Genomic DNA, 23,021 nt, shown 5'->3' on the forward strand with positions numbered 1-23,021 from the left:
AGGTGCTAGGAATTGCAGCTCTGTGAGGGGTGAACTGCAACTCGCATGATACTTTGAGGGAAGCCATGTGCTTTAAACGTACGGTGTGTACTCAGCCAATGTGTCAGCACTCAAGACTGCTTTTCCGCATGTTGGTATTGGACTTTAATGCGGATCCACGTATTTTTTAGGATGGTTTTTTAAAAACACAAAAAACCACAACTGACCATGAGAATGTTGTGGGTCAATAACAGCAGCTCATCCTACAGTAGAGAAAGGAGGGAACCTACAGGCCTCCAGGTGTTGTTGGACTACAGTTCCCATAATCCCTAGCCACTGGCAATCCTGCCTGGGCCTGGTGGACTCCAAGAGGACATGGGAGGCCTTCAGGTTCCCCATTCGTATTGTAGAGCAGGGTTTCCCAAACTTGGGTCTCCAGCTGTTTTTAGACTACAGCTGCCATCACCCCTGACCACTGGTCCTGCCAGCTAGGGATAATGAGTGTTGCCCTAGAGTGTTGCAAAACTGTAAGACTAATGGGATTATCCAATTTGTGCCCTAAAACAGTTTCTCCGTTACTTCAAGCTTTCTGCCCTCCATTACAAATGCCTGCCCAACTTTATTTTTATGAATACCTTTAAATGAAGGAATCACTATAACCTCCCTTGGCAGCTGGTGTTATTATTATTTTTTTCTATTTCAAGATTCTCCAACTTTGGTGAGCATTTGTCCACTTGTATGAACATGTACAAATATTGGAAACACGGAACTCCACTTTTTCCACTTACCTGCGTCTGGGAATCACTCTGACACCATCTGGACTCATAGAAACTGGGATTGAATTTCTAGATATGCGGGGGCTTCCGTTCGGAAAGTGAATTGGACTGGCCTGGATGCATGCAGCAAATTCCTAAGTATACATTTAAATTTAAAATATTAGGGACCAGGATAAATTTTTTAAGGGCATACTTTGCTGTTTTGAAGACAACTTTTATATATGGCAAGTATCTTGTAAAAAAAAGAATATCTAAACTATAAACTAAGGAAATTAGATTTTTCTTTTTTAATGCCCCCCCCCCTACAGTATGCATTTTTCTTTGAAACAGGAAGGTATAAATTACAGTGATGCAATATAGGCCTACAGCCAGAAGATGTCACTGTCTGTTGCTTAATAAATATACTATGTACAACCTAAGGGCCTTTCATCATGAATTGCACATACCTGTATTCCCAAACTTGATTTCATCACAAAGAACTGATCCACTAGTTTTTTATGTAAAGGTCTCATATCTTGAGGGACAAACTTCTCATGCACAGCTAAGCCAAATTCCAGAATCTGGGCCTTCACACAACAAAGGGAGAATGATTATTAGTATTTGTCTTCATATGTATCTTTGCTATGACAGCAATTTCTAATCATGTACAGTATCGTCAAATCTTGGGTGAGCACCTCCTTCCCTCAGCCAGGGCATTGAAAATGGGTCGAGGATGGGTATTCCAGCATGACAATGACCCAAAACACACGGCCAAGGCAACAAAGGAGTGGCTCAAGAAGAAGCATATTAAGGTCCTGGAGTGGCCTAGCCAGTCTCCAGACCTTAATCCCATCAAAAATCTGTGGAGGGAGCTGAAGGTTCGAGTAGCTACACATCAGTCTCAAACTCTTACTGACTTGGAGAGGATCTGCAAAGAGGAGTGGGACAAAATACCTCCTGAGATGTGTGCAAACCTGGTGGCCACCTACAAGAAACGTCTGACCTCTGTAATTGCCAACAAGGGTTTTGCCACCAAGTACTAAGTCATCTTTTGCAAAGGGATCAAATACTTATTTCACTCGTTATAATGTACATCAATCTCTGACTTTTGTCTTCTGGGTTTCTGGGGGTTTTCCTGTTGTTATTCTGTCTCTCGCAGCTACAATAAACCTACCATTAAAATTATGGACTGGTCATTTCTTCGTCAGAGGGCAAACGGGCAAATTTAGCAAGGGGATCAAATATTTCCCCCCCCAAAAAAACTCCATAATTGGTACTGTCAACTATTCAGGCAACTATGAAGCTGAGGAAGTTCAGATGTCATGATATTATGTAAGGTGACCATTACTTATGGTGACTTGGGTAAACCACAATGAGCTCTTCCTCCTCATTCCTCCATCCTTATAGCTATGAAGAAATTGGAATATTTCGCTTCCATTTTTTAATGAAGCACAGTTTTATTAACCACCATAAACTATGACTAATTTTAACTATGGTTTGTTGAAACAAGCCAGCTTCATAACTCACTGCTGGATTCAGATAAAATCCCAAACTGTAGTTAATCAAAAAGAGAAGCAAAAACTCCTGTTTCCTTCTCATGACTATGCTGGAGGAAGTCACTGTGACTTGCTCCCATCACAAGAAACTATGGCTTATGCCCAAACCAGTTCACTGTTGGATATGGAAGAACACAGTTCTGCATTCATAGATCTTTGCCACTACGCCAAGAGCAATCCTTGTGGGCTGCTGGAGCCAGCTGTAAGCATACGGCATACATTTCAAAAGCTATTCCAAGAAATTAAATCCCGCTGGAAATATGGACATTTAAAGGGCAGTGAACTGCAAAAGACATAGCTGCTAGACTGCATAATTCATCTCCAGTTTTAAGGAGACTCAGAATTAATACCGCAAAGTAATCTTTAAGATTTTTTAAAAAACCAGCCTTGTTTCTGATCCCCTTCATTCCCTGTTTTAAGCCAGATGGAATCCTTCCTACAGTACATTTCAAGCAGCATATTATTAAAATATATGCAGACAGTCACGTGGCAAAGTTCTGCCTGTCACCCACTCTTCAGTTTAGGCTGCTCTGCCGAAAACAAGAGAAATAGCAGTTTTAAAAGATCAGAGGGATGATGTTAACAACACTTAGCTTGCTCACTCGCCCTTAGCATTGCCATCTGAACATCAGTTCTACAAATCCCAGAGCCCTCTGAAAAGCAGAATGTTGCCTTGTTGTGCTTTTTCCTGGGTTCATGTCAATTTCAACAGGCAGCACATGGCTTGCTTGGGTTCCCCTTTACCTGCTCAAGCATAAGTTCCCTCAAGCATGCGATCTTCTCTCCATCCTCTGGGTGGTTCAAGATATATTCCTTCACAAAGAATGCCTGAGCAGAATATAATTGGAGCACAGGGTCTACATGTTAGTTCAAAGTACATCGTGTTTACAAGAGTTTCCATCCAAACCCAGTCCTCCTGACAGCAGCCTGCCATCTCCTTAAACTGCATTTCAGCTCAAAAGAGGAAGGCAGGTTCACGGTCAGTTCATTTCAACGGTAATACATGTTTGCAAGGTATTATTGTTTCCGTGCTGTGACTCACTCACTTCTACATCTAACGGTGCATAAGCAGCTGCCTGTCACCTTAAACCAAGGTTCTCTGATGAACATTGCCTTAATAAAATGTGTCAATTTCCATTCCGTGTTAATCAGCATGTCTGCAAAACCAAGGAAGGGTCCTGCAGCACTTTAAAGTTGAACACATTTATTATGGCACAAGGTTTTGTGGTTTTAATAAATTGCTGGTAACTGTCATATGGGTTGCATCCAACTGAGTTTTTCTTAGAGCAGGCACATTGAATTTAATGATCTTGATGTATCTATTTATTTCAATAGGACTTCTCTGAGTATGACTGTTTATCTAGATCAGGGGTAGGCAACCTAAGGCCCGTGGGCCGGATACGGCCCAATCACCTTCTCAATCCGGCCCACGGACGGTCTGGAAATCAGTGTGTTTTTACATGAGTAGAATGTGTCCTTTTATTTAAAATGCATCTCTGGGTTATTTGTGGGGGCTGCCTGGTGTTTTTACATGAGTAGAATGTATGCTTTTATTTAAAATGCATCTCTGGGTTATTTGTGTGGCATAGGAATTCATTCAATTCCCCCCCCCAAAAAAAAAATATAAAATGCATCTCTGGCTTATTTGTGGGGCATAGGAATTCATTCAATTCCCCCCCCCCCAAAAAAAAATATATAGTCTGGCTCACCACATGGTCTGAGGGATGATGGACCAGCACACAGGTGAAAAAGATTGCTGACCCCTGATCTAGATACAGTCCCCAAGTACTGGGATTGTATCTGGGAAGAAGGGCTGGATAAAATGGTATCTCAGCCTACATAGTCAATCAGATTTCTAAACAGTCCCAATTAGTGTGACAGATAGGATTAAGTTCAATATTATTATATAGCTAAGTAAGGTGGAGCAGAGGGGTTTTAAATAAGAATACACCTTAACCCCCAGCACTTTAGGTAAGAAGGACGTACCTCTTGGTACCTGGTGACTCCACCATTCACTGCTGCATCAATGACCCCATTCAAACACATTGTGAGGGGGTTGATGTTCTGCATCTGTCGAGTCTGACACTGACTGATCAGTGTCCTCAGCTGTTGGTTTTTATTTTCCAGCACTTCAATAGCATTCTCCAAGGGGCTCATTTCCACCTGAAAACCATCAACAGCAATGCATCTGCTTATTTGACACAGACTTAGCAGCTCCTTTGCAACTGCCGACAGCTTTGACAACCTCATCTCTGATGTGCTATTCTGACTGAAGAGAAATTAAGCACCACCCCACTTCCAAGTGATGTTCTGGGAAGCTTGAGGATATGTAGAGTGTCGGGTGAAATCTGTGACCAAACTTACAAGAGGTGTTAAAGCTACTATCTAGTGCTATTTATTTAGCCCTGCACCTCAGCTAAAAGTAGCATGGAAGAGATATCATAACTATACATGCCATGTATTTGTTGTAGTGGTTTAGAAGTAAATCTTTATGCGCAATGACTATAGCTATAAGATTTCTATATTTACATTTCTGTTAAATGCACTTGGTTAATGTTTATTCACATTCAGAAATAATTATATAACAATCTCTTTATTTCTCCCTCTCTCTGTCTCTTTCATGGGATGAGCTTCTATCCAGTTTTAGCAGTTCCCAGGATACGGTCCCAGAGCATTGTGTACCCAAAGCAGATATGACCACCATTTTGCTTAAATTAAGCAGATCTGATCAGTGCCTACATGGGAGACCTTCTGGGGACCACATTTATGTCATTTTGGGTTTGATGGGTGAAGAGGAGTGGAATATAAATGGAAGAAAAGAAATAATTTCTGCACTGAGTTCGTTCACTCCCCACCCCCAAATACCACACCATACCATACCATTTCATTTGCTATTTGTTATTATCTAACTAATTTAATTTACAACAGTGCCAGAGGAGGATGGTCAACTAGATAGGAGGGATAATTTTATTTGGCCAGTAAATAAACCAATCTAATTTGCACTGAGTGGACTAATACACAGACTGGAAAGTACTTTTCTGTTTCTAAGACTTGGTTTTTTTCTTTTAAAATTATGCTAAAAAGTGGGGGTTGTCTTATACATGGATAGCGCATAGGGTAGACATTTAATTGGTTGCTACCATGGCAGTCAGTGACTATTGGGTGTGGTATTGGATCCTGCATCAAAGGCTGGTGTTGATTGGCTGATGTTGTGGCAATTGGGTGGGCAATTTGCAGCTTCTGGTGGCAAGGGGTCAGAGAAGCAAATTTAGCACCGCATGCAGGAGAGCAATTTTTTTGGGGGGGAACCCAAAAAAGCTCAACAACCCTGTGCAATCCCCCCCAAAATCTCAACAACTCTGAGGCCTCCCTCCCCCCCCCCATTTTCTTAAATTTGAGTTCCCAAATATAGGGGGTGTCATATACATGGGGGCGTCTTATACACGGAAAAATACGGTAATTGTTCTTCAGATTTTCCTCTTTGAATTGTTGTCACATAGTTCTTTGCTCACAAATGTGCCTAAAGCATATTTTCTTTGAGATAAAACGCATTTGCACTGATATAAAATATGCATCTAAACACTTATCCTGTGAGGAATAATAATAATAATAATAATAATAATAATAATAATAAACCTTTATTGTCACTACACCACCTGTGTGCAGTGAAATTAAACAAGCCCCGCCCCCAAAACATTCAGTCTTGTTCCTGCTCTGTGTGCTTGTCAGAAGTCAATTACACCACTATTTTTTCCCATTCAGCAGCCTAACAGCCACGGATAAAAACTGTTCTTTAACCTGTTGGTGCGGCTGACTATACTTCTGTATCTCCTGCCTGAAGGTAGGAGATTAAAGAAGTGCTGGCCAGGGTGTGAGTCATCCCTAAGAATTTTCCTTGCTCTCCTGAGGGAGCGGTCTCCTGCGATGCCATCTAGCAAACTCAGAGGACAGCCCATGATGTCATGTGCTGTATTCACCACCCTCTGTAAGGACTTCCTGTCTGTGGCTGTCAAACCAGCATACCACACTGTTATACAGTATGAAAGGACACTTTCTATTGTGGCCCGGTAGAAGGAGATCATCAATACCGATGAAAGTAACTTGTTTTTTAAATAATAAATAAATCACAGATGAATATAGAAACCGGACAGAATTAACACGTACAAAATTCGCATGGAGGGGCTATAGACTGATACATCTAGCACTATGGTCAGGACCCAAAATGACGAGGGTAAATTCAATCCATACTCACTACTTCGCGTTTCTCCACTTCAAACCAACGTGAAATCCCAGGCAAGCTCTGCACCAAGATCAGTGTGGTTCTCTCCACCCACAAACTCTGAAACAAAGGAACGTTAATTACACAGCAGCCCAAATTCCTTACCCGCTATTCTGTGGGTGGGTGGAGGACAGGTGCTACGCTACCCAGCCTGGACCTAAATCTGCTGGTCTCTGCTGCCAGCAGAGGAGCCCCGCCAACAAGGGGCACTCCAAAGCATTAGCCCAAGTGGTGGGCAGAAGAGACCATGGGTGGTTCCCCTGCCAGAAACAGCCAGCAGAACCCTCCACCCCACCCCAAAAAATGGGTTGGGGAAGTACATGGCTGGGCCAGCACAGGATATGCTGGATCCTGAAGTAGATCTGCTACCACAGCACATGATGGCAGTGGGCCTGATTCAGACCTCTCTATTGCACCCAGTCTGGAAGGTGACATAGCATTTCCCGCTTGGCCCTTCCTTTCCACCTGTGCAGCATGAATAGAAAAGGACGCGGGTGGTGCTGTGGGTTAAACCACAGAGCCTAGGACTTGCCGATCAGAAGAAGAAGAAGAAGAAGAAGAAGAGTTTGGATTTGATATCCCGCCTTTCACTCCCCTTCAGGAGTCTCAAAGCGGCTAACAATCTCCTTTCCCTTCCTCCCCCACAACAAACACTCTGTGAGGTGAGTGGGGCTGAGAGACTTCAGAGAAGTGTGACTGGCCCAAGGTCACCCAGCAGCTGCATGTGGAGGAGCGGAGACTCGAACTCGGTTCCCCAGATTACAAGACTACCGCTCTTAACCACTACACCACACTGGCACCACACTGGTTGGCGGTTCGAATCCCCATGATGGGGTCAGCTCCCATTGCTCAGTCCCTGCTCCTGCCAACCTAGCAGTTCGAAAACACGTCAAAGTGCAAGTAGATAAATAGGTACCGCTCCGGCGGGAAGGTAAACGGCATTTCCATGCGCTGCTCTGGTTCGCCAGAAGCAGCTTGGTCATGCTGGCCACATGACCTGGAAGATGTACGCCGGCTCCCTCGGGCGAGATGAGCGCTGCAACCCGAGTCAGTCACAACTGGACCTAATGGTCAGGGGTCCCTTTACCTTTACTTTACATCAGTGACTCCATTAAACTCTGTCACCGCTAGCCAGGGGATTGGGTTTTTCTCTTCTTAATCAGACTGCTTCCATTAGCAGCACTAATCCCATTCGGGGGGGGTCTCCTTTTACTGAATTTGTTGCCACTTCACGGCATATTAGTTTCCCATCCACAGGTCAACCGACATATGTAGAGAAACTAACACCCTAAAGTCCTCTACAATTTAGGTCCAACCATCAGACAATCGGAAGAATGCGCATGGCTCTTTTCAAGTTTATCTAGGCAAATATTGCAACAGGAGCTTTGCTGAGACATGGTATAGGAAAGGGGGTATAAAACAAGGCTCTTGCTTCTTATACTAAGAGGAGGAGGACGTGAAGCGTGTTGAACTAGAGCCTGGGAAAACAGGGGTTAAATCCCCACTCAGCCCTGGAAATTGGTCAGGAGTCAAAATCCTCATATGGCCATGAAGCTGACTGGGTGATCTTAGGCCAGTCACCAACCTTCCTCACAGGATTGAAATGGAGCTGAAGTGGGTAGCCATATGCACCACCTCAAGCTCCTTGGATAAAAGTTAGAATATAAATGCAAAAACAAATTGATAATAGGTTTTTTTCCCCAGAATAAATTGATAATAGGTAATTTTAATAATAATAGCTCATTGATAATAGGTCATTGATAATAGGCATTGGAAGGACAGAGGTAATTGATAATAGGTAATTGATAATTGATAAATAAATTGATAATAGGTTCCCCCCCCCAGAAGTATGTAGGAAGAGAAAATATTCAGCCAATGTTATCTGGTCTGCATTTATTTCATAAAATTTTATATATTGTTTGACTGTAAACAGTAAACAAAAAAGAACCCTCAAAGCAGTTTATAGAAAGTTATCCTTGGATTCTCATCAGTAATTGATGCAAACCAAAAAATATAATGGGAAGTTTATATTTATGAGTGAAAAATCTCACACCGGATACAATGCAGGGGGGAAAAAGTTCTGTATACCAAGGAGGCTTTGAATTTGAAAACATACACACACACATAGGGGGCATTTCAAAAGGCAACTGTTTGGGTTTTTAAAAGCCACATGCAAGATGTCCATAAACATTAATTTCAGAAAAGCCCACAACTATAAATTTTTCTTTCATCCACAATCAACCTACGAGTCATCCTCGTCCCTCCACCACTGCTTTTCTCCTAATAGCCAACCCATCCCCGCCAAATGGAACATCAAATTTCAGGGAAAATTGGATAATAATAACAACCAGAAATCCACAGACCAAAATGAAAAGAAAGAAAAAGAGGAAAGAGCAGAAGGAGGAAATAAAACAAATTGAACCCCAGCCATACAAAGATGAAATCAATTGCTGTACATTTTCCAATAAACTAACGGTTTTGATAAACTTGAAATAGCTCAAGGAATCCCTGCCAAATATTTTGAAACTTTTCCAGAGTTTCTAAATAGGTTATTCTCTCTTTTGCAGCTATGTCAATTAGACATAAATCTCCAGGCCTCACTGCCTTCCAGAACAGCAGGATTAATTATCTGGTGACAATTGCTGCACAGTACAAACCAATCTTTCTGATATTTGTTTAGCCTCATATCTGTGGTATGTACTCTGGAAGTACGTGGGCAGAGTATGAAATGGCCTATGTAGCGCCATGAGAATTGGGGCCAACACTTCATTCCAGAAAGGCGGTAGGAATTAAAAACAACCTGAGCATGCCCAACCAATTAAAATCAACCAGAACTGAAGAAACATCATACCTTGAATTCATTGTCCTTGTCTTTGGTCCCTTTGTGGAATGGCCTATCATATCGGAATCGCCAGATGTGATTCACTTTATAAAAACTTTTGATGTTATCTGGAATGCCTTCTCTTTGCAGCACTTCCTGGCTTTCTGGAATTGGTGTCACCGCATAAATTTGCAGGTCTATGTGTAACGTATTAAGGTCAAAGCCAACTTTCCAACCAGCAAAGCTAAACAGATGACCCTTTTCACTAGAAGGAAGGACTCTATAGTACAAACGAAGGTTCGTACAAACGATACGTATTTGCCATTTGAAAACAAAATATAAACGTTGAGCCCTTATTATGATATCAGAAGCTTCCACCACAAGCCCTCACCCACTTTCCATTCCAAAATTTACCTAATGACAGTGGAGAATGCTCACAATGGAAACGTTTGCAATGAGTCCTAGTGTTTTGTGGTCACTAGGTAGCACAGGAAATATAGTTCCCATGGTTTTTGTTTAAAGCCCCACCCAGATTCATGAAATGGGTAATGATATCAGTGGAATCAAGTGTGACTTCCTGTTAATAAAGAATTATAGGAATCCCACGATTCTTCGCGGTCTAGTGCACAAGCAACATAATGAAATAACAGATATTCATAGCTGTGAGTATTCTAGTTTGCAAAAGCTTAGATAGGGTCCACAAACAGCGGCACCATGGATTTTTAAATATAACACCACAACTGGGACAACAAAATGGTGCCATATGGAGTGCTTCTCTCCAGCGTCTCAGTCAACCAGACACAACTTCTTTCAGGATATGCTATTCCATTCCCCTCCCCCAAAATATAATTATGCAGCCACTGAGCATGTTTGGTCCCATCAGGCTATGGGAGGGCTGCCCCTTTAGTTTTGCGCTCCTAAATACCTCTCTCTTGTTTCTCTGTCTTGCTCTATCTTGGCAACATGGTCATCATAACTAATAGAAAAAATGTTCATTTCATCTTCACCAATGCTAACAGTGGTTTTCCTTTGATTACACCAAGGGGTAGGGGGAGCATGCATGCTAATAATGAACAGGTGTTCTAACTGCTAGTATATGTGATTTCATTATTTCCATACTTTTGTCAGAAAAAGCCATCCTTTGCACCGGCACTGCTGAAGTGGGCTTTTGGAGGAATTTCATTCATTTCAACCATGCTACAGGTGAAACTGTGTGCATTAAGGCAGGCAAACTGTACTGTCAACCGAGTGGATACACTGTGCTTCTGCTTGAAAGATGGTTTCATCGGGTTGATTGGCATGTTGCATAGCAATGGCATGTGGAAACTCGTTCAGCATCCGCTGTTGAAAAGCCTCCAAACGCTCGTAGTCATGCCCTCGGCAAACAAATTCTTTGTTCTGGGAGGAATAAAAGCAAAGTGAGTTACGTGAAAACAGCAACAACAAAAAAGAGGCTACCATTAGCCAGTAAGATAATTCACAAAGGTGTTTCCTCCCCACCCCCACTCCAAATTAGAAATAAAAAACACTGAAAGCATTTTCACTGTCATAGTCAAGAAGCTTTGTAATTCCCCTTATTCCATTCCCTTTTTGTCAGACTGTGTGTAGTTTTAGTTATTACATGTAATCACACCTTTTGCACCATGTGATATTCTTCGTGATCGTTGCATAAGAGAACAGTTCTTAAAAATAAAGATGGTTTTAAGAAGAGAGTGATCTTATTTCCAAACACATAATTTGCAAAAGAAAGCATAAAAACCCGCAACAAACTATAAAGATGAAAATATCCAGCGGTGCTGTAGAACTGGGGAAGGGATATAGCTCACTGGCAAAGCATCTGTTCTGCATTGTCCCAGGGTTCAACCCCCACAACTCCAGGTAGGGCAGGGAATGTTCCATGTCTGAAATCCTGGACAGCTGCTGCAGCTCAGTATAGTCAATTCTGACCAATGGGCTGATTCGGTATACAGCAGCTCCATATATTCCTCAGAGGACTCTTGTTCTTGGAATGATCTCAGTGCATTTGCAGCTTATTTCTCAAGAGTGCCTTGATTTTCGAACTCCTCCCAAGCCTAACTTGCTTTCCCTCTTTTCAATTGTTTCCCATCTCTTTACCATCGAAATGAAGCAAAACAAAGAAACTCTGTTTTGTAGGTACTGCAAACCCCTTGAGAAAGAGCCGTAAGAAGATAGGAATGCATCTGGGTTAGTTTTCAAGACTAAAAATAACCTCTTAGAGCACTGTGGATATTTTATCTCGTTTTCATTGTAGACTGCTGTTCATGTTTCTAAACTATAAAGGCAAGCCAGACCAGTCGTATATCCCTTATGGGAAATGTATCTTATTTTTCTTTATCAGGGCCTTTACTCAAAGTGCAAAAGAAGCCCCTCACAAACTGCACAAAGTAAACAACAGCAGCAACAGCAACAATACTCCACCCATCTGACTGGGTTGCACCAGCCACTCTGGGCAGCTTCCGACATATATAAAAACAAAATAAGACACGAAACATTAAAAAGCTTCCCTATAGCGGGCTGCCGTCAGATGTCTTCTAAAGGTTATATAGTTACTCATCTCCTTGACAGTAAGACAGTGCATTGGGTTTTAAGGATAGGAAGAGGTCACCACTACTGAGCAGTGATCTGAAGTTATGGGGGGAAGCTCCCCATGTCTTTGAAGGCAAAACATATGGGGCAGCAGTGGAGGCACCAAAGGCAGGAGATGGACATATCTACACGGTGCTAAGTCCACAATGGGTTTTCCTAGGTAGTCAGTGGCTGTGCATCTGCAGTGCTAAATTCAGCAGTCCCCTTGCTTCTACCATGGACCCATGACTCTGCTCTTAAGAGTCTTTTCCTTCAGTTGCCACTCGCTGGCAACAGCCTTTTCTAATGCCTTTCTAGCCATTGTGCCAGATCAGCAGCCACTGCTGGCGCTAGGATCATGAATGGCTCAATAGTTGTGCTACTGATACTAAAAGATCTCTTTCCACTCCAGTTCCCTGTATCTCAGATCAGTAATGCTCCACTTGCACAAGAACCTCACTAATTCTATATATGACATAATTTCCCTACGTTCAGTGTGTTGTAAATAATATATGCCTTTGGCACTTCCTTTTATATATTTTTTTTTTCTCGTAGCAAAGCAATCCACTGGGTTTCTCCCCATACATCTTTATGGTGGTTCTCTAGGATTTGATGATACAATTATCTTGAAAACCACCAGACACAAACAATTACCAACTTGACAACTATAGGAGCATGAACCGCGTAGAATTCTTATTATTTACAATCGAAACACTTCACGTTGCTATGGGAGCCGAAAAGATTCCTTGAAGGAGATAAAAATACCACACCTCGAGTAAACCTTGTATTCCTGGAATGGTTTACAAAAGGATTCAGAAATTGGCATTGATCTAAACGTTTGTGTTTGAGGGGCCCTGTAAATTGCTGCAGATGTAATCACTCTGCAAGATTATTACTATTGTTCTCTTTATCACTATTCTTTCATTACTCCCCTGCCTCATATACCTCAAGGGTCTCGAGGCAACTTACATCAGTAAAACAGAACATAGGAAAACATGTACAATAAGACACAAAATTATTAATTGTGCACGAATATCCAAACATTAAAATCTCCAGTTTCTAGCCTACTTACACTATGCTCCACCATTAAGACAACCAGCTAAAGAATAACTATGAAATTTCAGCAGCAGAAAAAGCATCAACCATCAAACACCTGGGAGTAAAGCAAAGTCTTGGCATGGGACCAAAAAGATGACCATGTTTGCACCAGACAGGCTATCCTGGAGAGAGAAGTTCACAGCTGGTGGACCACTCCTGACAAGTTCCTTTGTCCAGTCGCCACCCTCTGTACTTTTGCTGCAGGGGCCACTGAGAGGAGGGCCTCTGATGATGACCCGAGGGTAAAGGCAGGTTCATCTGGAGAGAGACATTCTGGAAAGTAATGAGGCCTTGAGCCGTGGAAGGCTTCGTAGGACAAACCCAGCACTTCCAACTGTGCCCAGAAATGTACTGAAAGACAGTGAAGTCACGCTAGAACCGGTGTTATGATTTCTAACCATCTGAGCCCCATTAGCAATCTGGATGCAGGATTATGCTTCTTTAGTCACATTTGAGCTTCTAACTGGCTTACCGTCCCAAGTAACTTATTTAATACCTCTGTTGTTGTTTATGGACTGACTAATGGAACTACAGAAGGCAAACACTGCAACAAAATCAAATGGCTTCTAAGACAATGCCTAAGAGAATATGATGTGTCATGTTACTTTTAGTAAGTGTGTGGGTGGGTGTCTGTATCTGTCTGTCTGTCTGTCTGTCTGCATATTCCATTGCACTCACCCAGCAATGTGGGGACCCCCAACTTTCACATGTGATATGGTGAGAGAACTGAGAGAGCAGCCTACATAAAGTAGGTAGGTGGGATGACGACTGCATGCTCACTTTCCCCTCATAAAAGCTGTACATCAGAATCAAAGAGGGAAAAAATGGAGGGAAGGCATAGCCTCAGTGACACAAAAGGTTGTTGGAACTTCTTGAAGTTCATGCCAATGACCTGAATGACCACAGGGGAGTGTTCCTCTCCTATTCATTTAAAATGGGGAGGCTTCATGATCGCAGTTGACCCTGTCACACACCTTTAAGCTCCTAGAAGGCTGAGCTGCTGTAAGCCTGATTCCTATATGTTTGGGGGAAAGGCTGTAGCTCAGTGCTAGAGCATCTGTTTGCATGCAAAAGGTCCCAGATTCAGTCCCCAGCATCTCCAGGTACCGTTCGGAGAGCAACTGCCAAGTCACCGCTGGCAATACTGAGGTAGGTGGACCAATGGTCTCTCTATAAGGTAGTTTCCCAAGCTGCTAAGCAGTGGGAATTGATGAAATCAGGAATTTATGTCTGCATGGTGAAACACGATGGCCTTCTCTCTCTCTCTCTCTCTCTCTCTCTCTCTGTGTGTGTGTGTGTGTGAGAGAGAGACCTTATAGCTGGGGGGAAAGAGCATTATTTAGTGCTCTGCTTCAGGCGGCAAAAGGTTTTGGGCTAGCTCAGTCATGAATGAAGGCCTTAGTGCAACATAAGTAGATACATTATATACTCACTCGTAAGAAAAAGGGAAACTTTTTCCCATAGAATCCAACTCGGAAAAACTCTGGCTCCAAACGTTGTTGATCCATAATTTTATCATACAAAGAAGCTTCCATCACCTGAGTAAGATCAGATTGAAAATAAACAACTCAGATAAGCAATATCAATAGCTAAAATGCAAGCAAGGTAAACGAGAGTTCCCCAGCCCACATAAAGATACTTGAATGTATCTTTCAGCTTGTGCTTATCCGCATTTGCTCAATATACAACTGGATTTGTATAGACAGGAGGACAAATTGAACATGAGGGGTAGCACAGTGTTTGTAGAATTAACGAAAGTGTTACTTAACGATTGTGGTTTAGTGTTCAGAGATTAATCAGTCTAAATATAATCAATGTGGAAGGCAGCATTGTACTGCGATTTTAAAAAATAAATTAGAGTAGAAATAGAGACCAGTATTGAAGTCGATGGTGCTTGGCAAATGCAAAGTACAATCCTGTCTCAACCTGGCACAATGTTTCTTGGCTTGAATTGGCCTGATTCGTGTCTTCTCTTGCCAGGATTTTAAGTACATTACTTAAGAGTTTGGGCATGGCCAGTAGGTGAAATAAGTCCCATTGAGTTCAGAAGACCTCAGGTAAGTATATATAGGATTTCAATCTCAATATAGTACAGGAACTACTAAACTGTATGCAATTGCATACAATTTGAACCATTTGTAAATGGCTTTAAAACAACATAGAAGTGTGAGGGTCTCTGCTTTCCTTTTTTGCAGCAATCTGACCCAGGCAAACATGTATGTTAGAATAACAAATGTAGCTAGAACAGGGATTGCTGGGTTGTAAGAACCTGTTGTAAAAAAAGATTAAGTCAAAACAAAACAAAACAAAACATGAGCATCACAGTTTCAGCATGAAAGTTTCAATGGGAAAAATTAAATTGCTGCCTTGCTGACTAAACAAAAGCCAGTTTTATACTGATTCTTAATGGCCAAATACATCTATCTCCATTACCCGCATCTTGCTGAGGTTTCTGTAGTCGTAATAGCTTTCATACTGCTCAGCGATCTTCCTGCATAAGATAATGCCATTCTCCCAGCACTGTAGACAAGCAAGAAAAAAGGAATGTTCGGCAAAGAGAAGGCTCTTAAACACTTTTTAGTTGTTTCAAACAGAGTTTCAAGTGTCCCAGTTGGCAGTACAATTTAGCATTAACCAGCGCTTTCAGAGAACATTAACCAACAGGCAGAAAACAGCTGCTTATGAGAACTGACAATATGGTATTATAAAGCTTCTTCCTTTTTGGGATAGGTGAACTGCATTCATAGGTACTGAGAGAACTTGTCATACAAAATAAGCCTGAATCATCCCTGTACGTCTACCATGTATAGTGGTGCCCCGCAAGACAAATGCCTCGCAAGACGAAAAACTCGCTAGACGAAAGAGTTTTCCATCTTTTGAGGTGCTTCGCAAGACGAATTTCCCTATGGGCTTGCTTCGCAAGACGAAACGTCTTGCGAGTTCTTGCCCTTCCCCCCCCCTTTTTCTAAGCCGCTAAGCCTCTAATAGCCGCTAAGCCGCTAATAGCACTAATCCGCTAAGCCGCTAATAGCCGTGCTTCGCAAGACGAAAAAACCGCAAGACGAAGAGACTCGCGGAATGAATTAATTTTGTCTTGCGAGGCACCACTGTATCAAAATGCATGGCAAAAGAAGTGTCTGGTCACATGACAGCCGCAGTCAAGAATCAATTCCACAGCACCGTTCCTAGAATAGGAACTTTTTGGGGGGCTTAGGTTCTTTTTCGGTTTCAATTCCACAGCACTATTATTCAAATAGGAACTTTTAGGGTTCTTAAAATCTAGGTCTGTTAAACTTTAGTTCCGCAATTACTGCCAGTGCTAGTTGTGGGAGAGAACTGTGAGTATGTACATTACTATTCAGCCAATGGCTTGGTTCACGCACTACATTAAACCATAGTTTAAAATAGACTATGGTTTAACTCACAATACTGCTTTTCTCCTATCCTACTCCTGGCTGCTGTGCTGGGAAGGAAACAAGCCAGAGCAATGTGTGAACCGAGGCTTCTCTCCAAACAAACCATGTCACAGTGGCCAGTCAGATGCCTATGGGAAAGCACAATAATATATAATATAATAATATTTTTTTATTTATACCCCGCCCTCCCCGGCCAAGACCAGGCTCAGGGTGGCTAACACCAAATATAAATATAGTAAAAACTTTTAAAAAACCAAGAAACCCCCCAACAAACAGTTGATTAAAATATAAGTTAGAATACAGTTTAAAATGCAGCTTAAAATGCAGCCTCGTTTTAGTGGTAGCCTATAGCTCAAAGCCAGAAGGGGAGAAAACATCAAATATTCACTGGGGCCAACTATCCATGCTGCTCCTACATGGGCCAGCAAAAAGAGCCAAGGGAAAATTCATATATAAAATCCCATATAAGGGGTTCTATCAAAAAAATAAATGGGGGGTGGGTTTAGAATGAGTCCAGCCCAAAGGCCAGGCAGAACAGCTCCATCTTGCAGGCCCTGTAGAAAGATGTCAAATCCCACAGGGCCCTAGTCTCTTGAGACAGAGCATTCCACCAGGCTAGGGCCAGAGCTAAAAAGGCTCTGGCCCTGGTTGCGGCCAATCTAACCTCCTTGGGGCTCGGGACTTCCAAAGTGTTGTTATTTGTGGACCTTAAGGTCCTCCACAGGGCATACCAGGAGAGGCAGTCCCGTAGATATGAGGGTCCTAAGTCACATAGGGCTTTAAAGGTCAAAACCAGCACCTTAAACCTGACCCTGTACTCCACCGGGAGCCAGTGCAGCTGGTAAAGCACTGGATGAATGTGGTCCCGCGGCAAGGAGCCTTGCCAAGGTATTCTGCACTTGCTGCAGTTTCTGAGTCAGCTTCAAGGGCATCCCTGCATAGAGCGAATTACAATAATCAAGCCTGGAGGTGACCATCGCATGGATCACTGTGGCCAGATTGGACAGAGAAAGGTAAGGGACCAACTGCAAGAGCCCTCGCTCTTCCTGTGGATTCCAGCAACTGGTATTCAGAAGTATTACTGCCTTCAACAGTTGAGGCAGAGCACAGCCATCATGGCTAGTAGCCATCTTGATAGCACATGGGATGTGCTCATCAAGAAACAGACTCCCCAAGGCTTCGTGGCCATTTGAAACCTGCAGCATTGCTCTCCTTTGAAAACAACACAACAAAAACTAAATATCCAATCGAAATATGGTCATTAAATCAAATATATTCAAAAATCTATCCATGCCATGGGGAATACACAAACTTTAAACCTGTACCAGTTTTCAGCTAGGCAAACTGGCCAAGATGCTTGCTAATGTGCAAACAGTCAGTTTAAGCAAGCTATGAATGGACTGCTTACAGGCGCAGACTCCGCTTGGATAAATAGGATAATATATACAGTGGTACCTCGGTTTATGAACTTAATCTGTTCCGGAAGTCCGTTCTTAAACCGAAACCGTTCTTAAACTGAGGCGCACTTTCCCTAATGAGGCCTCCTGCCGCCGGAGCCTTCCACCATTTGGATTCCATTCTTAGACCGAGGTAAAGTTCACAAACCGGGACACAACTTCCAGTTTTGCGGAGTTCATTAACCGAATAGCTCGTAAACAGGGCTGTTCTTAAACTGAGATACCACTGTATGGACTTTATACAAAATGTAGTAGACTATTAACATTTGCATGAGTATAACACTGTACCAATTTATATAAAAATGTATGGGAACATCATATATTGCATTTTTGCATACACACACACACAAAAAATAATAATAATAATAATAAAATATGTATCTTTGTTGTTTTCTCCCCCTCACCTTTCCTTCTTTTTTCTATATCAATTTATTTCTTTTAATTGAAATCACTTCAATAAAATATAAATATTTAAAAAAACACTTGGTTTAAACATATGGTTGCATCACTTAAATGAGATTAAAAACAGGTGTGTGCTGAAATGTTCTATAGAATTGATTAATAACACTGGAAAGGATGGTGGATGTCAACTAGCCCAACTCCTTGTTCAATGCAGTCTCCTTAATGCAGGGTGAAACCACTGGCCCCTGCTTAAATAACTCCAGAAAAGGCATTTAAGAGGCATAGCAATGTCCAACCTCAGATTTCATATGAGAATTTTTTTTTAAAGGACAACTCACGTTGTATAGAAAAGTGTTATTTAATCAATCAGCAGTGCAAAATATATTGACTGCAAACCATGATTAAGAATCAGTTTGGTTTAATAAGAAAACAAACAGAAAACACCACCACCCAAAAACCCACTTACTTTCCCCCTGTCAAAGTTCTGGATGATAGTGAGATGAAGGTATTCTTTGCGCTGCCACTCGGTCTGCATGGGATAGTTCAGAAACTCTCTCAGCGGCCGTTCTGACCATTCCAACAGCTCGTCATACAGCAAGAGTGTGTATGCAGCCTCTGTTGGGTGTTAGAAGTAAACAGGAATAAAATTTAGTGGGCACATATTTTCATGACAAATGGCACAGGCAAGCAGAACTGATCATTTCAGCTCTTGCCCGGAAAACAGACATACTGGAGGAAATATATATAACAGTTTCATGGGTCAGCCTGCTTAGGGCATCCATGCCAAAGGCTGGTGGACAACAGAAGTATAAATAGAACCAAGGTGCCTGATTCACCTTTGAGGCACACAGATCAACTGGCGGGGTGTGGGTGGGTGTCCTCAAATCTGCTGCAGATTCATTAGAATAGATCTGGGTAAAGCTTTCCCTCCATCTTGCTCACTGATTGCTGGACTGAACAAGCCACAGATGCATTTTCTATGCGCCACTTTCAAAGATACCAGGTGCTGTTCTGTCCACATGAAGATCTTGTGGGCTACCCTTTGCAGAGACGTTGATCTTGCAAGCTTTTAACACATTGTCCGTGTTAATCAGTAGGTTCTTCTTGATGAGAGGCCCAAACACCTGGAATGTCTGGGCAGGTAGCCAGGAGCTACCAACAGTTTGCATTTCTCAGAGAGCCCTCCAACAGCTAGGTACCCTTATCTGTGGTTGCATGTAGACTTCCCACATGGTGTTGTTTTCTTGACAACCGTGCTGCCTTGTTATCAGAGGAGATACTTGATCATTCAAGACTGCCCTATCTTGGAACCTCTGGAGAATAATATTGATAAATTAAATGCTATCAATTAATTAACTGTTTTGTATTTAGGGCTATCTGTCTATCTATCTATCTATCTATCTATCTATCTATCTATCTATCTATCTATCCAGAGACATACACATGCATGGGCAATGAAGAGATGCCGCAGCAATCTCCCATACAGTCTCTGGCATGCATACTAAAAATGAAAAAAGAAATCTGCAAGCCTCTCGTGTGCTATGATGTAACAAGCAAGTTATGCAAGAACCTTTCAGAGAACCATTTCTCTTCCATGGCAATATTCAAAAATTCAGATTGATAACAATAGTAAATAAACTCATTCAATTTGGAAAAAAAAATTACACCTTAAAAATTAGTAGTACCAATTAATCCATAGCAGATTTACCTATAAAACACAGGTTGAAATAAAAATGTCATGGGAGTTTGTTTTTAAACAAATCAGTAATTCTGTAGCTACATGGGTTTCCAGGGAGATAGAGTTCCACAGATAAGAAGCCACCATAGGAAAAAAAGTAAAAAACACAACTGCCCCTGATACCCAACAGTCTGGAGTATATACTTGTATATACTCAACCTGACTCTTCAGGGGGACTGCAGGCCATACACTGATATGCAGATCAGCAGATTTCTCAACCCACCAGATTTCTGTTTTGAATATTACTCATACTAAAGAAACAACTGACAGTTATACAAATCCCCATACAGGAAAATAAATCCCAAGAAAACCTAACCGGAGGAAATCATGCTGTGAAAAGCAACGTTCTCTTGGTAGAAGGTCAGAAAGTTTATAAGAAATAAAGGCTGCAAATCGATAAATATCAGTTCTCAGAAGGGAGCATACCAGCACACTCTAGGTTAAATGTATCAAGCCTTGCTGCTGTTTAAGCATCAGCTGCAGACATGGTCTCTTGAAAACACATCTACGATGCTTAGCAACCCAATTTGCAATTGTCACCAAGGAGCAGCATTGGCTGCCAGCTGTTCGAGGGAAGATTTAAACTTGACATTAAAAAGGAGTGGGCTTTGCCAAGAATTATTGGCATGTAACACTTGCCAGGGGAGAGAGAAAAAACAGATACAATCATGCAAAACTAGCAGCATCTATGGATTTCAATTACATCATTTCTCTCCAACAAAGATCACTAACAATCTTGATATACTAATACTAATACTAATAATTTATTTATACCCAGCCCATCTGGCTGGGTTTCCCCACCCACTCTGGGCAGCTTCCAACCGAATATTAAAAACAATACAGCATCAAACATTTTAAACTTCCCAATACAGAGCTGCCTTCAGATGTCTTTAAAAAGTAAAATAGTTGCTTATTGCCTTGACATCTGAAGGGAGGGTGTTCCACAGGGCGGGTGCCACTACCGAGAAGGCCCTCTGTCTGGTTCCCTGTAACCTCACTTCTTGCAGTGAGGGAACTGTCAGAAGGTCCTTGGAGCTGGACCTCAGTGTCCGGGCTGGACGATGGGGGTGGAGACGCTCCTTCAGGTATACTGGACCAAGGCCGTTTAGGGCTTTAAAGGTCAGCACCAACACTCTGAATAGTGCCCGGAAATGTACTGGGATGGTACGCTTAATGGTAAAAGTAAATCACTTTGATTCCAGGGAGCACGTTCTCAATATCAAGGGATGCTGATAAACAAAGTCACTTCTGAAGTGGGATCATTTCTACTCCATTTTCATTTTTTTTTTTAAGCAAAGGAAGACCTGGCAGCTAAGTCTGCCAGGAAAAGATTACTCACTTTCCAAATGAGGACCTGCTGCAGTACAGGTACAAGTGACTACATGTCTCACCTAAAGAGAGGCTCCTATTACACAGGCCTTAATGGTCCTGTTAGCTTCTTATGTTACAGGTTGGTGCCTTAGGTGGTCAGATGCAAGATTCTGAACGCTTCACACTAGAGTTGGAAGGTGCCAAGAGTTCCCTCCCGTTTGGTCCTGAGCAAACTAAAGGTTGTTCTTACTTAAGGCAGGCCCATCCATTGAGGAGGCCACCCTAGGCAGTTGGCTTTGGATATCATCAAAAGGCAGAGAATGGTTGAGCTATTTAATATTGTATTTTTTTACTGCCAGGGAGGGTGGAGGCGCTTGTGGAATTTCCCCCACACAAATTAACTGACCTTGTATACAAAGTACCTCAACTTGCATGCAGGAAGAGCAGGCACGATTTGTTGCTCTGCCTCAAGCATAATATTTTGGGGGCTTGCTCCTGCTACTACCTCTGCAGTCAAACCATCTTTTGCATCCAAACTAGGGAGTGAAATCTATAGAGCTTTGGAGATACTACCAACTTGAAGGCATATCTGAGAAGGTAAGATCAGTTCCCATGAAGGCGTCCATGACTCTGCCTTGCTATATCCAGCTTTTTCCAGAAAACACAGATGCCAGCTTGAGACACGGAAGGAATTCCTGCACCTATTTATTCCACTAATCTGCATCCATGTCTCAAAACATATACTGTTACCAGGATTATTTGGTGAATTATTTACCTGTGAAGTTTTGTGCTTTAAGGTGCAGATCATACAGTTTATGTATATATCGAATATACATCTCCTCCTTATTCAATTCTGTCTTGTAAAAATTCTGGAATAAAAACACATTGCAATGCATGATAGTTATAAAAGACAAGGTAGCAACATTATCTATGCCTTTTATCCTATCTCTGATCTTTCTCTCTCTCTTGAAAACCGTTCCTTATCAGATAGCAGAAAAGCTTTGGAATCAGAAAAAAAAGCATTTTTGTGAAATGTTGTGATGAATCTCAAGCAGTCATTTTAGTCTTTTAAAACAAAAAAAGGTGTTACTTAAAAAAAAGAGGAAAATGTAAAAAAAAGATGAAAATGTGTGCTAGGTTATATTGGTAACAAAATAAATTACGGTAAAACATATGAGTAAGGAGTTGGAAATGGGGTCCAATGATGCTGCAAAATGTACGGTATGTTTTCAGAAATCTGCATTGATTCTTATGGGTAATTATTTTCCACGGGTTTGTTTACCTATGTGCACTGGGTAAAATCTAGCTTCTGTTATCCATAGTGTGGGACATCTGCTATACATATCCCTGCTGCTTTTTATTACATACAATGCCAGAATAACTGCCAATTGGTACCTCATTACACATTGATATTAGTATAATGTTGTAAATAGAGAGACTGAGAAAGATAAAGATAGTTCATTTAGTCATCGCTAGTGCTCCAACCTTGAAAATGGAAAAACTTAATTATGATTCAGTGTTCCTAATCTGTGACAAAATATTTCACAGGGGGCATTACATTTTAAACAGTTATCTGTGAATTTCAAACTGATACTTGCTTTTTTCTTCTTCTACTCTTTATAT

At 41.8% G+C, this 23,021-nt stretch overlaps 1 protein-coding gene across 5 annotated transcripts in view; it reads right to left on the reverse strand.

Moving 5' to 3' along the window:
* Positions 1–23,021, reverse strand: part of DOCK4 (dedicator of cytokinesis 4) — a 270,878-nt gene that overhangs the window by 13,753 nt on the left and 234,104 nt on the right. For all 5 annotated transcript variants that reach the window (XM_081877774.1, XM_081877772.1, XM_081877773.1 and 2 more), the window contains 11 exons: positions 22,174–22,267; positions 18,816–18,964; positions 15,508–15,594; positions 14,508–14,612; positions 10,647–10,788; positions 9,421–9,587; positions 6,543–6,629; positions 4,277–4,453; positions 3,035–3,118; positions 1,202–1,321; positions 768–889 (listed from right to left, as the gene is read on the reverse strand). In XM_081877774.1, coding sequence (XP_081733900.1) covers positions 768–889; positions 1,202–1,321; positions 3,035–3,118; positions 4,277–4,453; positions 6,543–6,629; positions 9,421–9,587; positions 10,647–10,788; positions 14,508–14,612; positions 15,508–15,594; positions 18,816–18,964; positions 22,174–22,267 — 1,334 coding nt within the window. The remainder of the gene's footprint in view (positions 1–767; positions 890–1,201; positions 1,322–3,034; positions 3,119–4,276; positions 4,454–6,542; positions 6,630–9,420; positions 9,588–10,646; positions 10,789–14,507; positions 14,613–15,507; positions 15,595–18,815; positions 18,965–22,173; positions 22,268–23,021) is intronic.

The sequence above is a fragment of the Podarcis erhardii genome, assembly GCF_964252035.2.
Source record: "Podarcis erhardii genome assembly, chromosome: 10".
Classification (NCBI taxonomy): domain Eukaryota; kingdom Metazoa; phylum Chordata; class Lepidosauria; order Squamata; family Lacertidae; genus Podarcis; species Podarcis erhardii.